Source organism: Scyliorhinus torazame, chromosome 17 (assembly GCF_047496885.1).
Source record: "Scyliorhinus torazame isolate Kashiwa2021f chromosome 17, sScyTor2.1, whole genome shotgun sequence".
Lineage (NCBI taxonomy): Eukaryota > Metazoa > Chordata > Chondrichthyes > Carcharhiniformes > Scyliorhinidae > Scyliorhinus > Scyliorhinus torazame.
In genome coordinates this window covers 34,737,557-34,756,062 of record NC_092723.1, presented here as the reverse complement: position 1 = coordinate 34,756,062, position 18,506 = coordinate 34,737,557, and the positions used below count along the sequence as shown (strand labels likewise).

The 18,506-nt window shown below is 41.7% G+C and overlaps 1 protein-coding gene across 2 annotated transcripts in view; it reads left to right on the top strand.

Moving 5' to 3' along the window:
* Positions 1 to 18,506, top strand: part of LOC140393827 (copine-8-like) — an 873,667-nt gene that overhangs the window by 833,661 nt on the left and 21,500 nt on the right. For both annotated transcript variants that reach the window (XM_072480322.1, XM_072480321.1), the window contains 2 exons: positions 10,650 to 10,707; positions 17,233 to 17,306. In XM_072480322.1, the coding sequence (XP_072336423.1) occupies positions 10,650 to 10,707; positions 17,233 to 17,306 (132 nt within the window). The remainder of the gene's footprint in view (positions 1 to 10,649; positions 10,708 to 17,232; positions 17,307 to 18,506) is intronic.

Here is an 18,506-nt window from a genome sequence, read left to right as displayed (position 1 = left end):
AGAGTTAATGTTTCCAAGAACTTAACTTGAAATTGGGATTTTAATTTTTTAATAGATGGCCCAAAATCTAAATAGCATACAGTTGGCACCTTAGTGGTGTTGGAGAAATTATTGCTGAATACAATAAACTTGGAGTTGAAGAACTCAAGATTTGCTTTCGAAAATTGGTGGGGAGATAAATAATGAAGATGATATCCTTAGATTACAGGAGAATATGGACAGGCTGTTCAGATGGGCTTTTCAATAGTAAATGGAATTCCATCCAGATGGGTCACCACATTTCTGTGCAGGTCCAAGTTGGAAATCTGGGTGAGATTTGTGAAACACCATTCTATGATAGGGAAATAGAAATGGAATGAAATTCCAACATTGATTATGGAAGATTCAGCCCACAGTGTTTGAACCTAAGTTTATGTAACATCGAAAACTGAAACACGTTCACAAGGAACATCCGAATGGCTTGCTCCTGCTCCTGATTTGTATGTTTTGTATGTTCAGGGCAATTCTTTAGTCTCACTATGAATCAGTGCATTTCCAGAGCAAAAAGAAACCTGAATTGAAAATGCGCTATGCAATTGAAACCATTATATGTAGCTCCTGCCACAGATAACATGGCAACACTATACCTTTATCCATTGCATTCAATTGCAAGAAAACTTAGAACATAGTTATAACACCCGCAGGCAGAGGCAGATTTACAATTCGAGGGGCCCCGCCCTCAACTTAATTTCTACCCGCCGCCCCTCCCACAACCTCACACCACCTCGCCACTCGCCCTCCCCCACAGAACGCAAAGGCAGAAGCCACAAAAACACAAAAATTGCTTTTTCACAAGTAAAAAACACGCCTGAATGAATAATTACTGAATTGCTGAAATTCAAGCTTACCTCTTGTCAGAATGGTGCGAAAGATGGTCAATGTTGTGATGTGAGTTTTGAGGCGAGTAATCATGTGACTTGCTGATGAGCAATGAGGTGGAAAAATCAGCACAGGACAGAATGAGCCAGTCCAGTGCAGTAGCAAATACTCCAATCAACAAGATGCACATGCTGCCATTCAGTATATTTCACAGACTCACACTCAGTTTCAAAATAAAAGTTCACTGCCTTATTTCCCACAAAATCAAAGTAGTTATTGCCGTAAATTCACGTGAGTGGAGTCCAGTGAGTCCAAGTCCAATATCAGTGGCCCTGTCTGCAAGATTCCGTTCTTTGTCCTGGAGACTTTCTGAAGACCAATATTTGGAGTGATAGTGGGTAGAACTACCAGCATGTGACGAGCTGCAGCCATTATATCGAGCCAGCAATGGTCTATTTTGAAAAATAGAATTTGAACAAGGGAATACGGAAGAGGGATATATTTTTAAAATTTTCTTGCCTTGATTCTTCATTGGCTAGCAATTAAGATGGCTTTTCCTCTACAATTTTTCTTTACAAAATCATTAGTTACCTCATTCTAGGTAAAATCTTGTAATGCACACTTTCAATTATCAATATTGCTGAACTTGCCAAATGTTCCTGACTCATCGTACTTTGTAAATAATTTTTAACTCTTTTCAATACAGAAAAAGAGAGTTCACCAGAAGTATTTGTGATAGGTATTGCTAAAAGTATTTTCAGAACGTTTCCACCTTTGAACACGTTGCCTGAAAAGCATCACATGCAAGTCTGTACAAATAACCTGCTGATCTCAAAGCACAGAGCTCATCGTTGTTGATTAAATTAATTAATTGCTTCACTACATCTTCAAAATGATTTGTGTCCATGGCCCAGTAGAATTCACTAAATGTCTTGCAGCAGCTTTTAGCATTTTTGTCCAAACCTCTGTGAAAATAAATCAAGTTTTCTTCAGAGATTCACTTCTACTCTGCAACAGCACCATTACTGTGCCACAAGAAATATTGACAGTCTCAACAATGATCTTCTCTTTCCTTTTTAAATTGATTTCATGGTCTCTTGTTTTATCAAAAAATATCTTCCTGCATCTTGTACATTTCTCATCAGATATATCAGATGGACCTGTATTTTCTGAAATTGTTAGGGTGTCTGCTTCCATTGAGCTATAGTCATTTCAAACTTCCATGACAAAACTTTTAACTGAGACTAACAATTGTGCAGCATTCAATTATTTGAATCAATATTTTGCAGTGATTTGCTGATGGCATTAATTATTTGAAATAAATGGTTCCATAAAAGAGTAAAACGGCAATATTGCACTCCTCAAAGTTCACTACAAAGGATTTTGTTTTGGTTTTCATACATGATCTTTCTGAATTTTATGCAGCAATGTCGAATAAGGTTTCCTTTATATGAACAAAGTTCATTTTCAAGATTAAAACAACATCTGCACGAACACACCACCTGATGTCACAAATTCTTTTGATTGTCAAATGTTTTTCATTTGCCTGCTCTAAGTATAATTGTATAAGTATAATATTCCACCGATGTGTGGAAATTTAAAAAGCATACATGTTTTCAACAAAGTCAAAAGAATGTACAGCTCCCTCACAGGATTTGGCTGCAGTGTTGCAGATTAAATTCAATGAGTGAAGGTAACATGGGGTGAATAATGTGTAGGGGCTTGCATTGTTCAGTCTTGCTTGTAGACCTGAATATTTGATTGCCATATTTGCACCATTATTGAAGCGCTGCCAATGACAATTTCTGATGTCCAAATTTAAACTTGCAATGATAACTCACTCATATTTTTGGATGAGGATGAATCTTTTTTAAAATGACAAATTGTTTTTTTGCCTAGCTTCGTCCTCTTGCCTGGCCTTCAATTTTATGAATTTTTGAGTGCCAGATTGATAGTGTCAGTTCATATTGCTAAAGAAACTGATCTCGATTTTAGGCAGTTAATAAAGGACTGACTGAGCAGGCATTTTGCACAGTCAATTTCACATTTTCTATCAGGTTCAAGCTCTGCAAAAATTAGATTCATCATTTACCTATGAAGCTGTGATTCTGATCATGGATTTCAAACAACACTCTATTCTCCTCCTTCCCATTTCCCCATCACAAACTCCATTCCTCTCTGTGGTCCCCGCAACCCAATCACAAACTCGCCCTCCCTATAAGTCTGCAACTCAACACCTTCAAGCATTCTCCCTCCCCTCACAATATTCTCCTCAACTTCATCCCTTCAGTCTCCCCCACCCTCACACACTCTCCCATTTACACTCGCCTGGAGTCTTCAAGGCAGCCTGCCTCACCCACGCAGTGTCTTTGCTGCGGCCACTGCGTCACTCCCTCACTGTCGCACGTATGTTCCTGGCTGGTGGGGTCCACTCTGTTGCCAGTGAAAACCTCGTGCTCGGCTCCCCATGCCATTTCTGGGCATCGTCACGCTCCTGTTGCTGGCCTGCGGGGTCAACTCTGCTGCTGGCGCAAACTTGCTCGGCTCCTCATGAATTGTTTTTGGGGTGTTGTCGGGGGGCTGGGGGTCCGCTCTGCTGGCGCAAACCCCATGAGCTTCACTTGTCATAGCCGGCCGCCCTCTCGCTCCCTCGCCTCGAAATCTTGCATGCTCGCACCTGCTGCCAATGACCGTTACTTTTCCTGCTCTATGAGACTCATACAGTCAGAGTTGATTTCACTCTGCATTTGCTGCTGAATCAGCAGCAAAAGCAGAATGATCAGCCACTAATTGGATGCCCTACAGACTGTCGACTCTGGCCAAGTTGAGCTGACGCTTACTGGATCTGATGTGATGCCTAGGTGTATTTCATTGTAAATCTGCCTTTGCCTGCAGGCACAGTTACATAGAGGATACTGGATACATCTCAGTAAATTACAAGTTGGTAATCCATTTATATGTTAACTGTAATTACCTGGTGGTCCAATGAGATAACTGATTCCTGGCAGTATAGAAGTTGGTGCTCTTTTTTTCGCTTGGTAATGGATACTGCATATACATTTACCTTGGTAACACCCTATTGATTATTGTTATTCCTATTACACTGTTTATGAACCCTAACTCATCAACAAGTGCACCTCCAGAAGAGTTTAGTTATAAGTTACAGATTGTCATTTGGTTTTACAAATGGATAAAAGCATACCTTTTTGAAGCGTTGTAAATATTTTATACTGAACATGATTTTTGCCCTTGGGGGAGTTCCTACTTTACATGAAATAGGCAGAGAATTGTTAAAGGGAAGATAAACCTTGGTAATACCTGTAGTTGAATGCTGTGGGTGTTAGATACTGGAGATTAAGGCTGTGAAATCTCTATGGTTAGAGAGTAACGGCTAATACCCCTCCCATTTCCAAAACCTTAGCAAATTATTGAGTCTACAGTAATTGAAGTGAATGTGATGCTTTTTGTACTGTGTGAACGTCTTAAAATCTTTTTTAAAATATTTCTGACCATGTATTTATGTAATGTATAATATATAATGTTTTATAGTTGTGGGCGGCACGGTAGCACAGTGGTTAGCACTTGCTTCACAGCGCCAGGGTCCCAAGTTTGATTACCGGCTTGGGTCACTGTCTGTGTGGAATCTGCACGTTCTCCTTGTGTCTGCGTGGGTTTCCTCCGGGTGCTCTGGTTTCCTCCCACAAGTCCCGAAAGACGTGTTGTTAGGTCATTTGGACATTCTGAATTTTCGCTCAGTGTACCCGAACAGGCGCCGGAGTGTGACGACTGAGAGCGTTTCACAGTAACTTCATTGCAGTGTTAATGGATTTGGATTTGGATTTGTTTATTGTCACGTGTACCGAGGTACAGTGAAAAGTATTTTTCTGCGAGCAGCTAAATAGATCATTAAGTACATAGGACGAAAAGGGAATAAAAGAAAATACATTATAGGGCAACACAAGGTATACAATGTAACTACATAAGCACCGGCATCGGATGAAGCATACAGGGTGTAGTGTTAATAAGGTCAGTCCATAAGAGGTGTGGTGATATGCATCACTGTAAATACACAAGGGGTAAATGCAAATACACTAAGACTAAGTAAACACTAAAGGGCGCACCAGAGACATCATGACATGCAGACTTACAGCTAATGAACACATAGAATAGGACACGACCAATGGGTAGTCAAGACACCCAGAGGTGACACTACCACAAGGGGGCAACCCATATAAAAGGACAGGGCACACATGCTCTTTCTCTTTCCACAGGCGACACTCAGAGAGACAGGGGCAGATCGGAAGCATCACACTCACCGCATGGCTTTGAGCAGACTGGTTAGTTAGATTGAGTTACGATAGCAAGATTAGCAGGAGAGTCGAACTCAAGTAGGAGAATTGTTAACTGTTCAATAAATGTGTTAAACCTATCTCCAAGTCTGAACCTTCCTTTGTCAGAGCATATATCAAGGAAGCAGCTAATGCTACATGAAGAAGCATAACACAACATGGTACCAGTAGCACCCTGTTGCATCTATATAGTTCAACTCAAGATCCGTGACTACCAGCAACAGCACCCAGACAAGATGTTCGAGATTCCGGGTCCTCAGCAGCTCAGGTACCATGGCAATCTCGGTGCCAACTGGCGTGCATTCAAACAGAGATTTGAGATTTACCTGGTAGTGTCCGACCTTGATGGCATGGCAGATGCAGAGAAAATAAAGCTTCTGCTCACCATTGCGGGTGCAAGTGCAGAAGAAATCTTCAAGACCTTCAAGTACTCAAAAAGGCAAGACAAGAGAGACTTCCAGACAGTCCTGGACAAGTTTGAAGAATACTTCGAGGAAAGCACAAGAGAGAACAGTAAAAGAGGCGCCAATACTCACCACGAGGCGAAGGTAGGCCTGCAAATGCAGAAAATGGCAGTTTTGATTGGCAGCCATCTTGCGAAAGGAGCCGCACGTGTACAGTTCCCTAGAAGACGAGAACCGGCAAAACAGTGTTTTGCGCATGCGCAGTTGCGCAAAGAGCGCACAGTAAAGGAAAAGTGATCTGCGCATGCGCAATCCATTCCGACACTCTACGTCACCAGCATCATGACGTCAGAGGCCACGGACCACGCCCACTTAAAGGGGAAATGTCCCAAAATAGTGAGAAAAAAATTTAAAGCCGTAAAACACAATTCTTACACCTGGAACGACAGCACAATGCCTGAACTTCGACCAGTAGCTGAAAGTAACCTCCACAGAACCCTGCAACAAGCAGTTAGCATCGCCCTAAGAGATGATTTAGTCCTTGAAGACTACGACTCAGACATTGATTACTTCTTTGGACATCGCGAGCACAATGACAGCTCTGTCACAAAAAGTGATGATCTAGTCCTTGAGGACTACGACTCGGAAGATGATTTCATCATTGGACGTGGCAATCTCAGTACCAAATCCGAACCGCAACGAGATGTGTTGTACAGTGAAGAATCCGACACAGACATGGATGAGTTCTTCGGATTTGAGGATCCTCAGCCCAGCACAGACGACATCCTAATCCAGAAGTACAGGATTCTGCTGTGGCCTGACACCAAGAGACAGAGAATGGTACAAGCCCACAGAGAGCGGCCTGACACCATACCAGTGGGCCACGTACCACGAACAGTGCTCCATGCACCACGAAGAGTTCCCGACTCCACACGAGAGTGGTCCACGCACCATGAAGAGTCCCCGACTCCACACAGAGATGATCCACGCACCACGAAGAGTCCCCAACTCCGCACAGAAAGCGATGACTCCACAGCGAGACCACTGCACGTCCCCACACAGAGAACACAGAAAGACTCCACAGCAAGACCACTGCACAACTCCGTTGAGAGCGCACAGATCAACTCCACAGTGAGACCACTACATGACTCCACACAGGGAACGTTGCCAGACTCCACAGAGAGAGCGGTACAAGCCTCCACTGCGAGCTCGTTGACAGACTCCACGATGGAAGCAACGCAAGACTCCAAAGCGCAGTCCTTGCATGAACAAGACCATGAGGATCCAGCAACCTTATCTGAGCAATCAGCAGCAGACGATGCAAGTCTGCCACACTCAAGTGCACAGCAAGACGACCATGACAGTCTACCATGCTCACGTAAACAACAAAAAGACTATGACAGTCTACCCAGATTATTTGAGCCAACAGAAGAAGACTCTGACAGTCTACCCAGCTCATCTAACCAACAAGAAGACACTGAAGGTCTACCAAATGTATGTGCAACAAGTGACAAAGGCTTCACAATTCCTATACAAGATGTACGACATCTCAGCACGACTGACAGACCTCAGCTAGTATGTACAGAGGCACTTGACAATCAAAGTGAGGTTACTAGTGACTCCAGTGACACCACGTTAATTCAAACCTCTTCCACTCGAGCCTCTCCACAAGAAAATGCATTCCTGAACGTTTTGACTCCGGACGGGGAGCATCAAGACACCTCAGATGATTCAAGTGACACCTCAGGTGATTCAAGTGAACCTGAAATGACTCTGGACGGGGAGTGTCAAGAAACCAAAGGTGATTCAGGTGAACCAGAAAGGACTCCAGACGGGGAGCATCGACAAGCCAAAGATGATTCCTGTGAACCAGACATGACTCCAGACGGGGAGTGCCGAGGAATCAGAGACGGCACGCTCAATGAAACAGCAGGTGCCACAAAGGACACTGACACAAGTAACTTTGTGAAGGACTCGAATTCTCCACTGGGTGTGGCCATTGAGCGCAACAAACCCAACAACAAAACGTACGAAAACAAAAACACCGACAGCAACAAGAAGCGTACCAAAGGCACCAACGTCAACAACAATGGGACAACGATTGTACGACATGGTACAACTCTGCCAATGCAGGACACTGTCACAACACAGCTCAAGACAATTTAACAGCACAGCTCCTAACACCGGCAAGAGTACAGCCATACCATGGCATGACAGCAAATCTCGCCGATTCACGTTTGCTCCACTGCAAACAAGCAAATCAGCTTTCAAGGCAGATGAGTTTGCTCCACTACGAACAAGCAAACCAGCTTACAACACAGATGACATACTGCATCGCTACCACAAGCATAGAAAAAAAAAGAGTCCAAATCAGACAACGCAGTGATTTGACCATTTGCACACCTCCTGTTGACTTCTTGGTTCCTTAAGCACAGGGACACTGACGGCATTCACAAAGCAATGACAACGTCAACATCACCACTTCCATACCAAAACAAGAAAGCCACTCGGCCGTATAAATTCATGAACTTTGGACTCGTAAATATTATTTGGTTATTGTATAATCATCACTGTCATCATGACTTGTACATGTCATCACTTATCTACCTATTTTGTTCAATTTTCTTTACCATGTACAGAAAATATGTAACATGAAAAAGGGGGGATGTGGTGATATGCATCACTGTTAATACACAAGAGGTTAATGCAAATACACTAAGACTAAGTAAACACTAGAGCCGAGTACCAGAGACATCATGACATGCAGACATACAGCTAATGAACACATAGAATAGGGCACGACCAATGGGCAGTCAAGACACCCAGAGGTGACACTACCACAAGGGGGCAACCCATATAAAAGGACAGGGCACACATGCTCTTTCTCTTTCCACACTCAAGAGAGACAGGGGCAGATCGGAAGCATCACACCCACCGCATGGCGTAGAGCAGACTGGTTAGTTAGATTGAGTTACTATAGCAAGATTTGCTATAGAGAGTCGAACTCAAGTAGGAGAATTGTTAACTGTTCAATAAATGTGTTAAACCTATCTCCAAGTCTGAATCTTCCTTTGTCAGAGCATACATCAAGGAAGCAGCTTATGCTACATGAAGAAGCATAACACAACAAGAAGGTCATATAGGAGTCTAGTAACAGCAGGGGGAAAAACTGTTTTTGAGTCTGTTCGTGGGTCTGTTCATCTTTTAATGTAATCCTATTTGTGACAATAAAGATTATTATTATTATTATTATTATTAATGATTATCTACAGAGCATCCAATTTAAAATAAAATAACATAGGCTAACTCCTGTTTAGAAAGTAATATATGTCAGCATCTCTTATAAGTGGGTTAAACTATTGCAATATGAAATTCTATCCTGGTCTGTCATGATGAAAGGGCAGAATTAATTTATACATTACTTAGATTTTTAAAATCAGGCCGTTAGTTGAGGACAGCGATGTTTTATCTAATTTTTGATTAACATTTTTAATAGTCATATATTACACATAAGGCAGCTAGAAAGGTTCGAGAACTTCCTGACCAATATTCCACTTTATTTAAAATAAGGTAAACTGAAGCAAGGAAAAAAATTGAAGTCCATCTGCCAGTGTAGAATGTCAGAAACAATGCCCAAAGTGACACACTTATTGTTCATTATATTAGAATTTGTTCGTCTACATCTAATTATTTTTGTTTAATTTATAATTTTAACTGATGTAATTTGTTTGGAATACCTATAATCTTTACACAGTCGAAAATTGATTTGAATTGTGTAGTGGCTATAAATGACATTTTAATGACTAAAATTACAAGTCAATTTTTCTGATTGAAAGTCAACAATCTAATTAGTGTGCACGTATTGGTGTGATGAAAGCGGTTGTCTTGTATAATGTGGGCCTGGCTGGGCCTTTGCACTTTAAATGGAAATCTTTATTACTTTAATTGAATTCTTCAGTACATAATGTTATGGGCCAGGGATTAGAGAACCCCAAAGTGTATCATGGAGTTCACCTGACCCACAACTTTTACAAGATTGTGGTATGGGGAGCATATGGCCCATTCTACAGGTGTGGTACAGCAGAAATCGAAAAGTATTTTTGAAAGCAAAACAATGTTTATTCTATGAATGCAAGTTAACCTTTTTAAAACATACAGTGAACATCTTAGCAACCATCAATTCAAATACAACCCCCAAAGAATACAACACTAAGTAATCCTTACTTTCCTTTTAACATCCATAAGACTTTTTAAAAAACTTTTATCAGAAGCACATCAGATTTAGGTTTACTACTCAGAACAGTTATCACTCTTAATTCACCAAATGATCAAGAGATACTCTTTACATGGCAGAGAGAACAACATTACACCTTCTGTGGCTGACTGCAGCTCCAACACTGAAACAAAATCAAAAGAACATACAGACACACCCAAGCTTTTCTCAAAGTGAAACTAAACAGCAGAGCCAGAGCTCAGCTCCACCCACACTCTGACATCACTGCAGTAACTTGAGCAGACTACTATTTCTTAAAGTGACACTCTCATGACAATAGTATTTTAAAATAAAATAAATTCTGTCATGGTGAATGGACTACTGCTATGGTACAAAGCCATAAATAAAGGAGTCACAGATTTTGTTCATGGATCTCAAAATCTGCTTGAGCAACGGACAATTTTCAGGCAAAATACAGTGCTAAATGGTCTAATGTGGCAATCCCATGCATCACCTCCACTCAATATGCACTGCATGCCATATCGGTTAATGCTCCTTGTAATCATCCAGGGTTCCCACCTACAAATAGAATTGGGTGTGTTTGCCTGGACAAACTGGGGACCTGATGCCTATTTTGAGTGCTTTTCCAAAATTGGTTCCCAATTTATCCTCTGTTTTCCTCTGTGCAAATAGCTGTCAGTAAAAAGGGAGGTAAGAAGTTATCAGTCAAGTTGTATTTTCAGAATGCAATCACATCAAACTTGTAACTTTATGTTTGGTTGTCTCCACTATTTAAAACCAAAGTTTATTGTTTTTCTCATGTAGGCTGCTAAGCTTCCTATGTCAATTATCATTGTTGGAGTTGGACAAGCGGAATTTGATGGTGAGTAAAATTCATATATTTTTATTAAAATGTGCCATAAACCAAAACTAAAAAGAGAAATGTTGAAAAAGGCATTTGTATATATCATGTGATAACAAGCTTGCACAGTCTATGCTAACAATATGGAGGAACATTCTGGAGCATTGGCAGAAGCTCCTCCTTCACTGTGTAAATGTTGATTCCATGAAGCATTCATTTCCTTTTCTTAATTCAAAATGTTCCTTCCATTTGTGAGAGGGGTTTGGAATGCAGCCTCAGAATGTTGGTGAGGTCAGATGCATCACTGCCAAGGCCAACATTAGTTGCCCATCTCTAATTGTACCTTCTCAAGGGCAATTAGGAATGAGCAACAAATATTGGCCTTGCCAGCAACACCCCATCCTGTGAAAGAATAATTAAAAGCAGGTCAGAGGCTGGGATTTCTGTGATGAGTAACTCACCTCCTGACCCCGCAAAGCCTGTCTACCATGTACAAAGCACAAGTCAGGAGTGAGATTGAATACTCTTCACTTGCCTGGATTAGTGCAGTTCCAACAACACTTAAGAACTCAACATCATCCAGGACTATATAACCCACTTGATATGTACCCAACCCACCACCTTAAGTACGGCAACTGTGTCGACAATATGCACTGCAGCAACTTGCCAAGGCTGTTGTGACAGCAACTTCCAAACCTTTCTGCTTCCATCTCAAATAACAAGAACAGAAGGTGCATGGGAATACCACCACCTGCAAATTCTCATCCAAGCCATCCTGACCAGGAACTACATCTTGGTTTTTTTCATCAACGATGGATCAAAATCCTAGAACTTTGCCCCTGATAGTAGCATGGGTGTACCTACACCACATTGACTGCAGTGATTCAAATTAGTGGCTTACCACCAGCTTCTTAAGGGCAATCAGGATCAGCAATCAGACCATAAGACCATAAGACATAGGAGCGGAAGTAAGGCCATTTGGCCTATCGATTCCACTCCACCATTCAATCATGGCTGATTTCAATTCCATTTACCCGCTCTCTCTCCATAGCCCTTAATTCCTCGAGAAATCAAGAATTTATCAACTTCTGTCTTAAAGACACTCAACGTCCCGGCCTCCACCGCCCTCTGTGGCAATGAATTCCACAGACCCACCACTCTCTGGCTGAAGAAATTTCTCCTCATCTCTGTTCTAAAGTGACTCCCTTTTATTCTAAGGCTGTGCCCCCAGGTCCTAGTCTCCCCTGCTAATGGAAACAACTTCCCTACATCCACCCTATCTAAGCCATTCAGTATCTTGTAAGTTTCTATTAGATCTCCCCTCAACCTCCTAAACGCCAATGAATATAATCCCAGGATCCTCAGACGTTCATCGTATGTTAGGCCTACCATTCCTGGGATCAGGAATCACCGCTGGACCAGCTCCAGTGTCAGTATGTCCTTCCTGAGGTGTGGGGCCCAAAATTGCTCACAATATTCTAAATGGTACCTAACTAATGCTTTATAAAGCTTCAGAAGTACATCCCTGCTTTTATATTCCAAGCCTCTTGAGATGAATGACAACATTGCATTTGCTTTCTTAATTACGGACTCAACCTGCAAGTTTACCTTCAGAGAATCCTGGACTAGGACTCCCAAGCTCCTTTGCACTTTCACCGTTTAGAAAATAGTCCATGCCTCTATTCTTTTTTCCAAATTGCAAGACCTCGCACTTGCCCACGTTGCATTTCATCAGCCATTTCTTGGACCACTCTCCTAAACTGTCTAAATCTTTCTGCAGCCTCCCCACCTCCTCCATACTACCTGCCCCTCCACCTATCTTTGTATCATCGGCAAACTTAGCCAGAATGCCCCCAGTCCCGTCATCTAGATCGTTAATATATAAAGAGAACAGCTGTGGCCCCAACACTGAACCCTGCGGGACACCACTCGTCACCGGTTGCCATTCCGAAAAAGAACCTTTTATCCCAACTCTCTGCCTTCTGCCTGACAGCCAATCGTCAATCCATGTTAGTACCTCGCCTCGAATACCATGGGCCCTTATTTTACTCAGCAGTCTCCCGTGAGGCACCTTATCAAAGGCCTTTTGGAAGTCAAGATAGATAACATCCATTGGCTCTCCTTGGTCTAACCTATTTGTTATCTCTTCAAAGAACTCTAACAGGTTTGTCAGGCACGACCTCCCCTTACTAAATCCATGCTGACTTGTCCTAATCCGACCCTGTACTTCCAAGAATTTAGAAATCTCATCCTTAACAATGGATTCTGGAATCTTGCCAACAACCGAGGTTAGGCTAATTGGCCTATAATTTTCCATCTTTTTCCTTGTTCCCTTCTTGAACAGGGGGGTTACAACAGCGATTTTCCAATCCTCTGGGACTTTCCCTGACTCCAGTGACTTTTGAAAGATCATAACTAACGCCTCCACTATTTCTTCAGCTATCTCCTTTAGAACTCTAGGATGTAGCCCATCTGGGCCCAGAGATTTATCAATTTTTAGACCTCTTAGTTTCTCTAGCACTTTCTCCTTTGTGATGGCTACCGTATTCAACTCTGCCCCCTGACTCTCCGGAATTGTTGGGATATTACTCATGTCTTCTACTGTGAAGACTGACGCAAAGTACTTATTCAGTTCCTCAGCTATTTCCTTGTCTCCCATCACAAAATTACCAGCGTCATTTTGGAGCGGCCCAATGTCAACTTTTGCCTCCCGTTTGTTTTTAATGTATTTAATGAAACTTTTACTATCATTCTTAATGTTACTGGCTAGCCTACCTTCAAATTTGATCCTCTCTTTCCTTATTTCTCTCTTTGTTATCCTCTGTTTGTTTTTGTAGTCTTCCCAATCTTCTGACTTCCCACTACTCTTTGCCACATTATAGGCTTTCTCTTTTGCTTTGATGCATTCCCTAACTTCCTTTGTCAGCCATGGCTGCCTAATCCCCCCTCTGATAACCTTTCTTTTCTTTGGGATGAACCTCTGTACTGTGTCCTCAATTACTCCCAGAAACTCCTGCCATTGCTGTTCTACTGTCTTTCCCACTAGGCTCTGCTCGCAGTCGATTTTCGTAAGTTCCTTCCTCATGCCCCTGTAGTTACCTTTATTTAATTGTAACACCTTTACATCTGATTCTCCCTTCTTTCTTTCAAATTGGAGATTGAATTCGACCATATTATGATCACTGCCTCCTAAGTGCTCCCTTACTTTAAGATCTTTAATCAAGTCTGGCTCATTACATAACACTAAGTCCAGAATGGCCTGTTCCCTCGTGGGCTCCATCACAAGCTGTTCCAAAAAGCCCTTTTGTAAACATTCAATGAATTCCCTTTCCTTGGGTCCACTGGTAGCATTATTTACCCAGTCCACCTGCATATTGAAGGCCCCCATGATCACTGTGACCTTGCCTTTCTGACATGCACTTTCTATTTTGTGGTACATTTTGTGCCCCCGGTCCTGACCACTGTTAGGAGGCATGTACATAACTCCCATTATGGTTATGCATTATGCTGGACTTGGCAGTGATACTCACATGCAACGATCAAATTTATCTGCTGCCTTTTTGATGGTTGAACAAGCCACTTTCCTTTTGTTTAACAGTTACAGAACCTTTGACAATGAGTAAATTACTTAGAGAAATAGAGGAATACTTTCATGAGGGAAGATTGATGAAATTGGAGTTCAGAAAAATGGGAGGTGATATTTAAATACAAAAAATCTTAAGGGGATTGACAGGATAGTGCTTAGAAAATGTTTACCCTTACTGGAGAACACAGGGTCACAGACTCTAAATAACAGCTGACTATTTAGGACTGAGATTGAGAAGAAATTTCCTCATGGAACATAAGAGTAGGTCAATCAACCTGTCCCACCATTCAAAGAGATCATGGCCGATTCATATCCTAACACCACTTACCTTGGTTCTATATCCTTTAATGCCCTTTGGTGTGTTATGGTGTCACTGCTGAGCACCATGTTGTGTTATGTGTTCATTTCATGTCTCAATGATAAGATCTTGAGATGTATATATTTAAACATGAATCATCTATTGTTAATTATTAACTATGTTTAGATCCCAGTCACAGTTGTCATGCATGATCTTGCTCCATGCAGGCTGGTTCTTTCTCAAGTGTTTTACCAGTTTCTTACCATGTGACTCTATACATCATACCATGGGTCGTACTATTCTTTAGTCACATGTTAACCCTGCTCTGCCGAACATCTTTACAATGGCCTGCAGGCATCATAATCCCCTGGCTCGCAAATTTCTGTCACTCTCAGATTTAAAATTATTAATTGAGCTGCTGTTTATTAAAAAATGTTTCACACTTCCACCATCCTTTGCATGAGGAAGTTTCCTAACTTCTCTCCTGAATGGCCTATCAAAATCCAAAAGGCAATGGTGTGCAATAATGAGTTCACTCAATTCCAAAGAGTATGTGATTGCAGCTCATTTGTATTGACTATTGCCTGTTGCTAAAAGAAGGGCGGTGTTTTTGATGCATTATTGTAATATTAAACGGGCGTTTACCTTGAGAATTGCATCCGGCTACCTTCAATCTCCTCTTGTAGAAAAACAGATTGTCACAGAATGTTTACACTGCAGAAGGAGACCATTCAGCCCATTGAGTCTACACTGGCTCTCTGGAATAGCATGGAGATGCTGGAAGTGCTCTGCCGGTCTGACAGTATCTGTCAGGAGAGAAACAACCCTGTGACCTTTCTGACTGATGATACAGTTAACCCTGCCTCTCCCTCCACAGATGCTGCCAGACCTGTTGTGTATTTACCATATTTCTGTTTTTATTTCAGGTTTCCAGTACCCACAGCATTTTGCCTTTCCATTCCCATCTTATTTGTATCTATTTATATTCCACCGAAAATGTAAAGTAATGTTCTTTGTAGAATGGCAGGGATTCCATATCCGTGTCACAATGAAATGCAGCTGCACTGCCTTCAATTGGCAATATAAAGTGTAACAAGGTTTCAGCATTTTATTCCAGCATTCAATCAAAGACTCAAACTTTAAAACAAAACAAAACTGCTTTACCGTATCTTTGCCGGAAAATAAATTGTGATCAGTTTTGCACAAGCTCACCCTGAAAGAATAGACTCCAAGGCGCGATAGCTGGGGTCTGTCCATGACCACAAAACTATGAGATAGAAATTGTGCTGCAAGGCAAATTATTTTTGCGTTCCAATATATTTATTTCTGTACCTTTTTTTCCAAAATGGAACATACATTTTTTTTAATTTGTGTTCAGTAATGAGCAGAACTTCACTCCTCATTAAAGTTTACTTCACCACAAAAACAAAGGAACAAGCCATCAAAATTCCTTGTCACCAATAAATGTGTCTCAATTCTGTATTCTCTTCCACTTCCACAGATCCAATCTGTGGCATGCGCCAAACCCTGTATGAGGGAGAGAGGGTTGTCCTGCTTGTCAGCCAAAAAAAAGACAAGAAAGACTTGCATTTATGTCGCATCTTTCATGACCTCCGGACAACCTCAAGCGGTTCACAGCCAGAGACGTTTTTATTTTGAAGTCACTGTTAGAATGTAAGAAGCGTAGCGGCCAGAATTTGCATAGCAAGATCCCACGACAGCAATATGCTAATGACCAGATAATCTGTTTCTGTGGTGTTGATTGAAGGGTAAATTTGGCTGAGACACTTGGGATAACTCGCCTGTTCCTCCTCAAAATAGTTTCATGGGCTATTTTTACCTGCATCTTAGTTTCAAGCCAGTTATTAAGAGGTTTATGATGCTGCATAGCTTGACTCGCTCCTCTGACTGCTCCCTGCTATGCCCGCTGCCTGCCCCAACCCCTATCAATCCATCATCATTGATCACTGTGGTTAAGTTAGGTAACTCACCAAATAGGAAATAGAGGGAGGATCCCATGCTGTTGAACACTGTGTTGGAATGCCTGCTGTTTTAATGCAGCAATGTTAAAATAATTTCATTTTTCCGGAATAAGGTGTTAAATATTCTTGCCAATTTTGAAGGATACCAAAAAGCATCCTTGCTTTACATGACAAATGCAATAAGATAAAATTTTAGTCCAACATCAGCAATTGATCTATCGGGTGTTTATTGGACAGACACAGAACTTACTTCAAATATAATTCAAGTTAAATCGATATCCATAGATTTCTTGCTTGTTTACTGACAGGTCAAATTAAGTATTCTGCCAACACGAGCGGCACTATGGCGCAGTGGTTAACACTGCTGCCTCACGACGCCAAGGACCCGGGTTCAATCCCAGCGCCGGGTCACTGTCTGTGTGGAGTTTGCACATTCTCCCCATGTCTGCGTGGGTCTCACCCCCACAACACAAAAGGATGTGCAGGTTAAGTGGATTGACCATGCTAAATTGCCGCTTAATTGGAAAAACATAATTGGGTACTCTAAATTTTATAACGGTATTCTGCCAACACACGCAACTGAACTATACCATATTGTTGAGCTCAGGATCATGAAATTTCATATATCATTGTTGCTCCAACTTACATTTGCTGCTCAATTTGTCATTTGTTGTCTGTAGCAATGGTGGAATTAGATGGAGATGACATCAGAGTCTCTTCAAGAGGGAAACTTGCAGAGAGAGATATTGTGCAGGTATGTGCAAGGACACAGAAGTAGCATGGTGTACGTAAGTATTGCAGAATGGACTTGGATGGGTTATCCCTTGCCATTAAAATTAAAAAACAGCCTGCAGATGCGAGTGTCAAAGGATTGGATTTTACAGGGGGATGTGTTCTCCGCCCTCTTGACTAAAACGCCTGTCGGGAGCCCGCCCAGCAAAAAGCTGGTTGCGATGCAGCCATTGCCCGAGGTCGAGAATCCTGCTGGGTGAAGGGGATGGGGGGAGGGGCAGGCTCGAGGTACTGAGGCAATGTGTTTGTGGGAGTTATGACCTTGGCGGTGGTTCCTCTGATTGGCACTAGAGATCCCAAAAGATGCCCTCACACACGATCCCAACCGTCCCCACAATAAATGCTGCCAAGTTATCCAATCGATTAAACATTTTCATGCACCCTGCAACTCATAAAGGTTTTGCTCTTCAAGGTCTGATGGCAGGTCACCTGTGACCTTAGTGAACAACAGGGCTAACAGTGTGTCTCCATAACCAATTAGATCTAAGGATTGAAAAGTGAGAACATGGGTGGTGGTGGATGCTAGCCTTGGTGATGTAGAGGTATAGTGAGAAGGAGAGTGAAGTCAAATGTCAAATCGGGTTCTGGAAGAGAAATAAAGAGACAGAAAGATTGCACAAGCAAAGAGAGAAAATGAGAGAGAACGACAAAAGTCCGAACCAACCTTGTCATTTAAGATTTGACACTATTAAAAGCTCCAACAGCAACCTGAAGGAATGGGACTCCAGACTTTTGATTGTTCACTTTCTGGGCAAGAGAGGTTGATTAGCAGCGGTTGAAAATTATCAAATAATTATAAGACTTAACTGTCCGTGGGAAGTATAATGTGGAATTAATTAATTGTTGAATGGAGGTTAAAAATGAGATGTGAAGAAATTTATCAAGAAGCAATTTGGCAAAATTTATGAGGGAGCTCTTTCTCAGCACAAGTTGCTGATCAATTTGTATTTTAAGAACATGCATTATTAATACACTGTCATTTTGTAAGCAAATTCGGGCGCAACATATCCATATGTCCAATTCTGATCAAACAAGAGAAGCTGTCCCTGGTAGAATACAGTTTGTACTATCAAGAAATGTTCTGGTACTTTGAGATAGTGTTATAATACCTGCTGTCAAGCATAGAGAGATGTAACGAAAAAGGTTGCTCCATTGTGGAGAA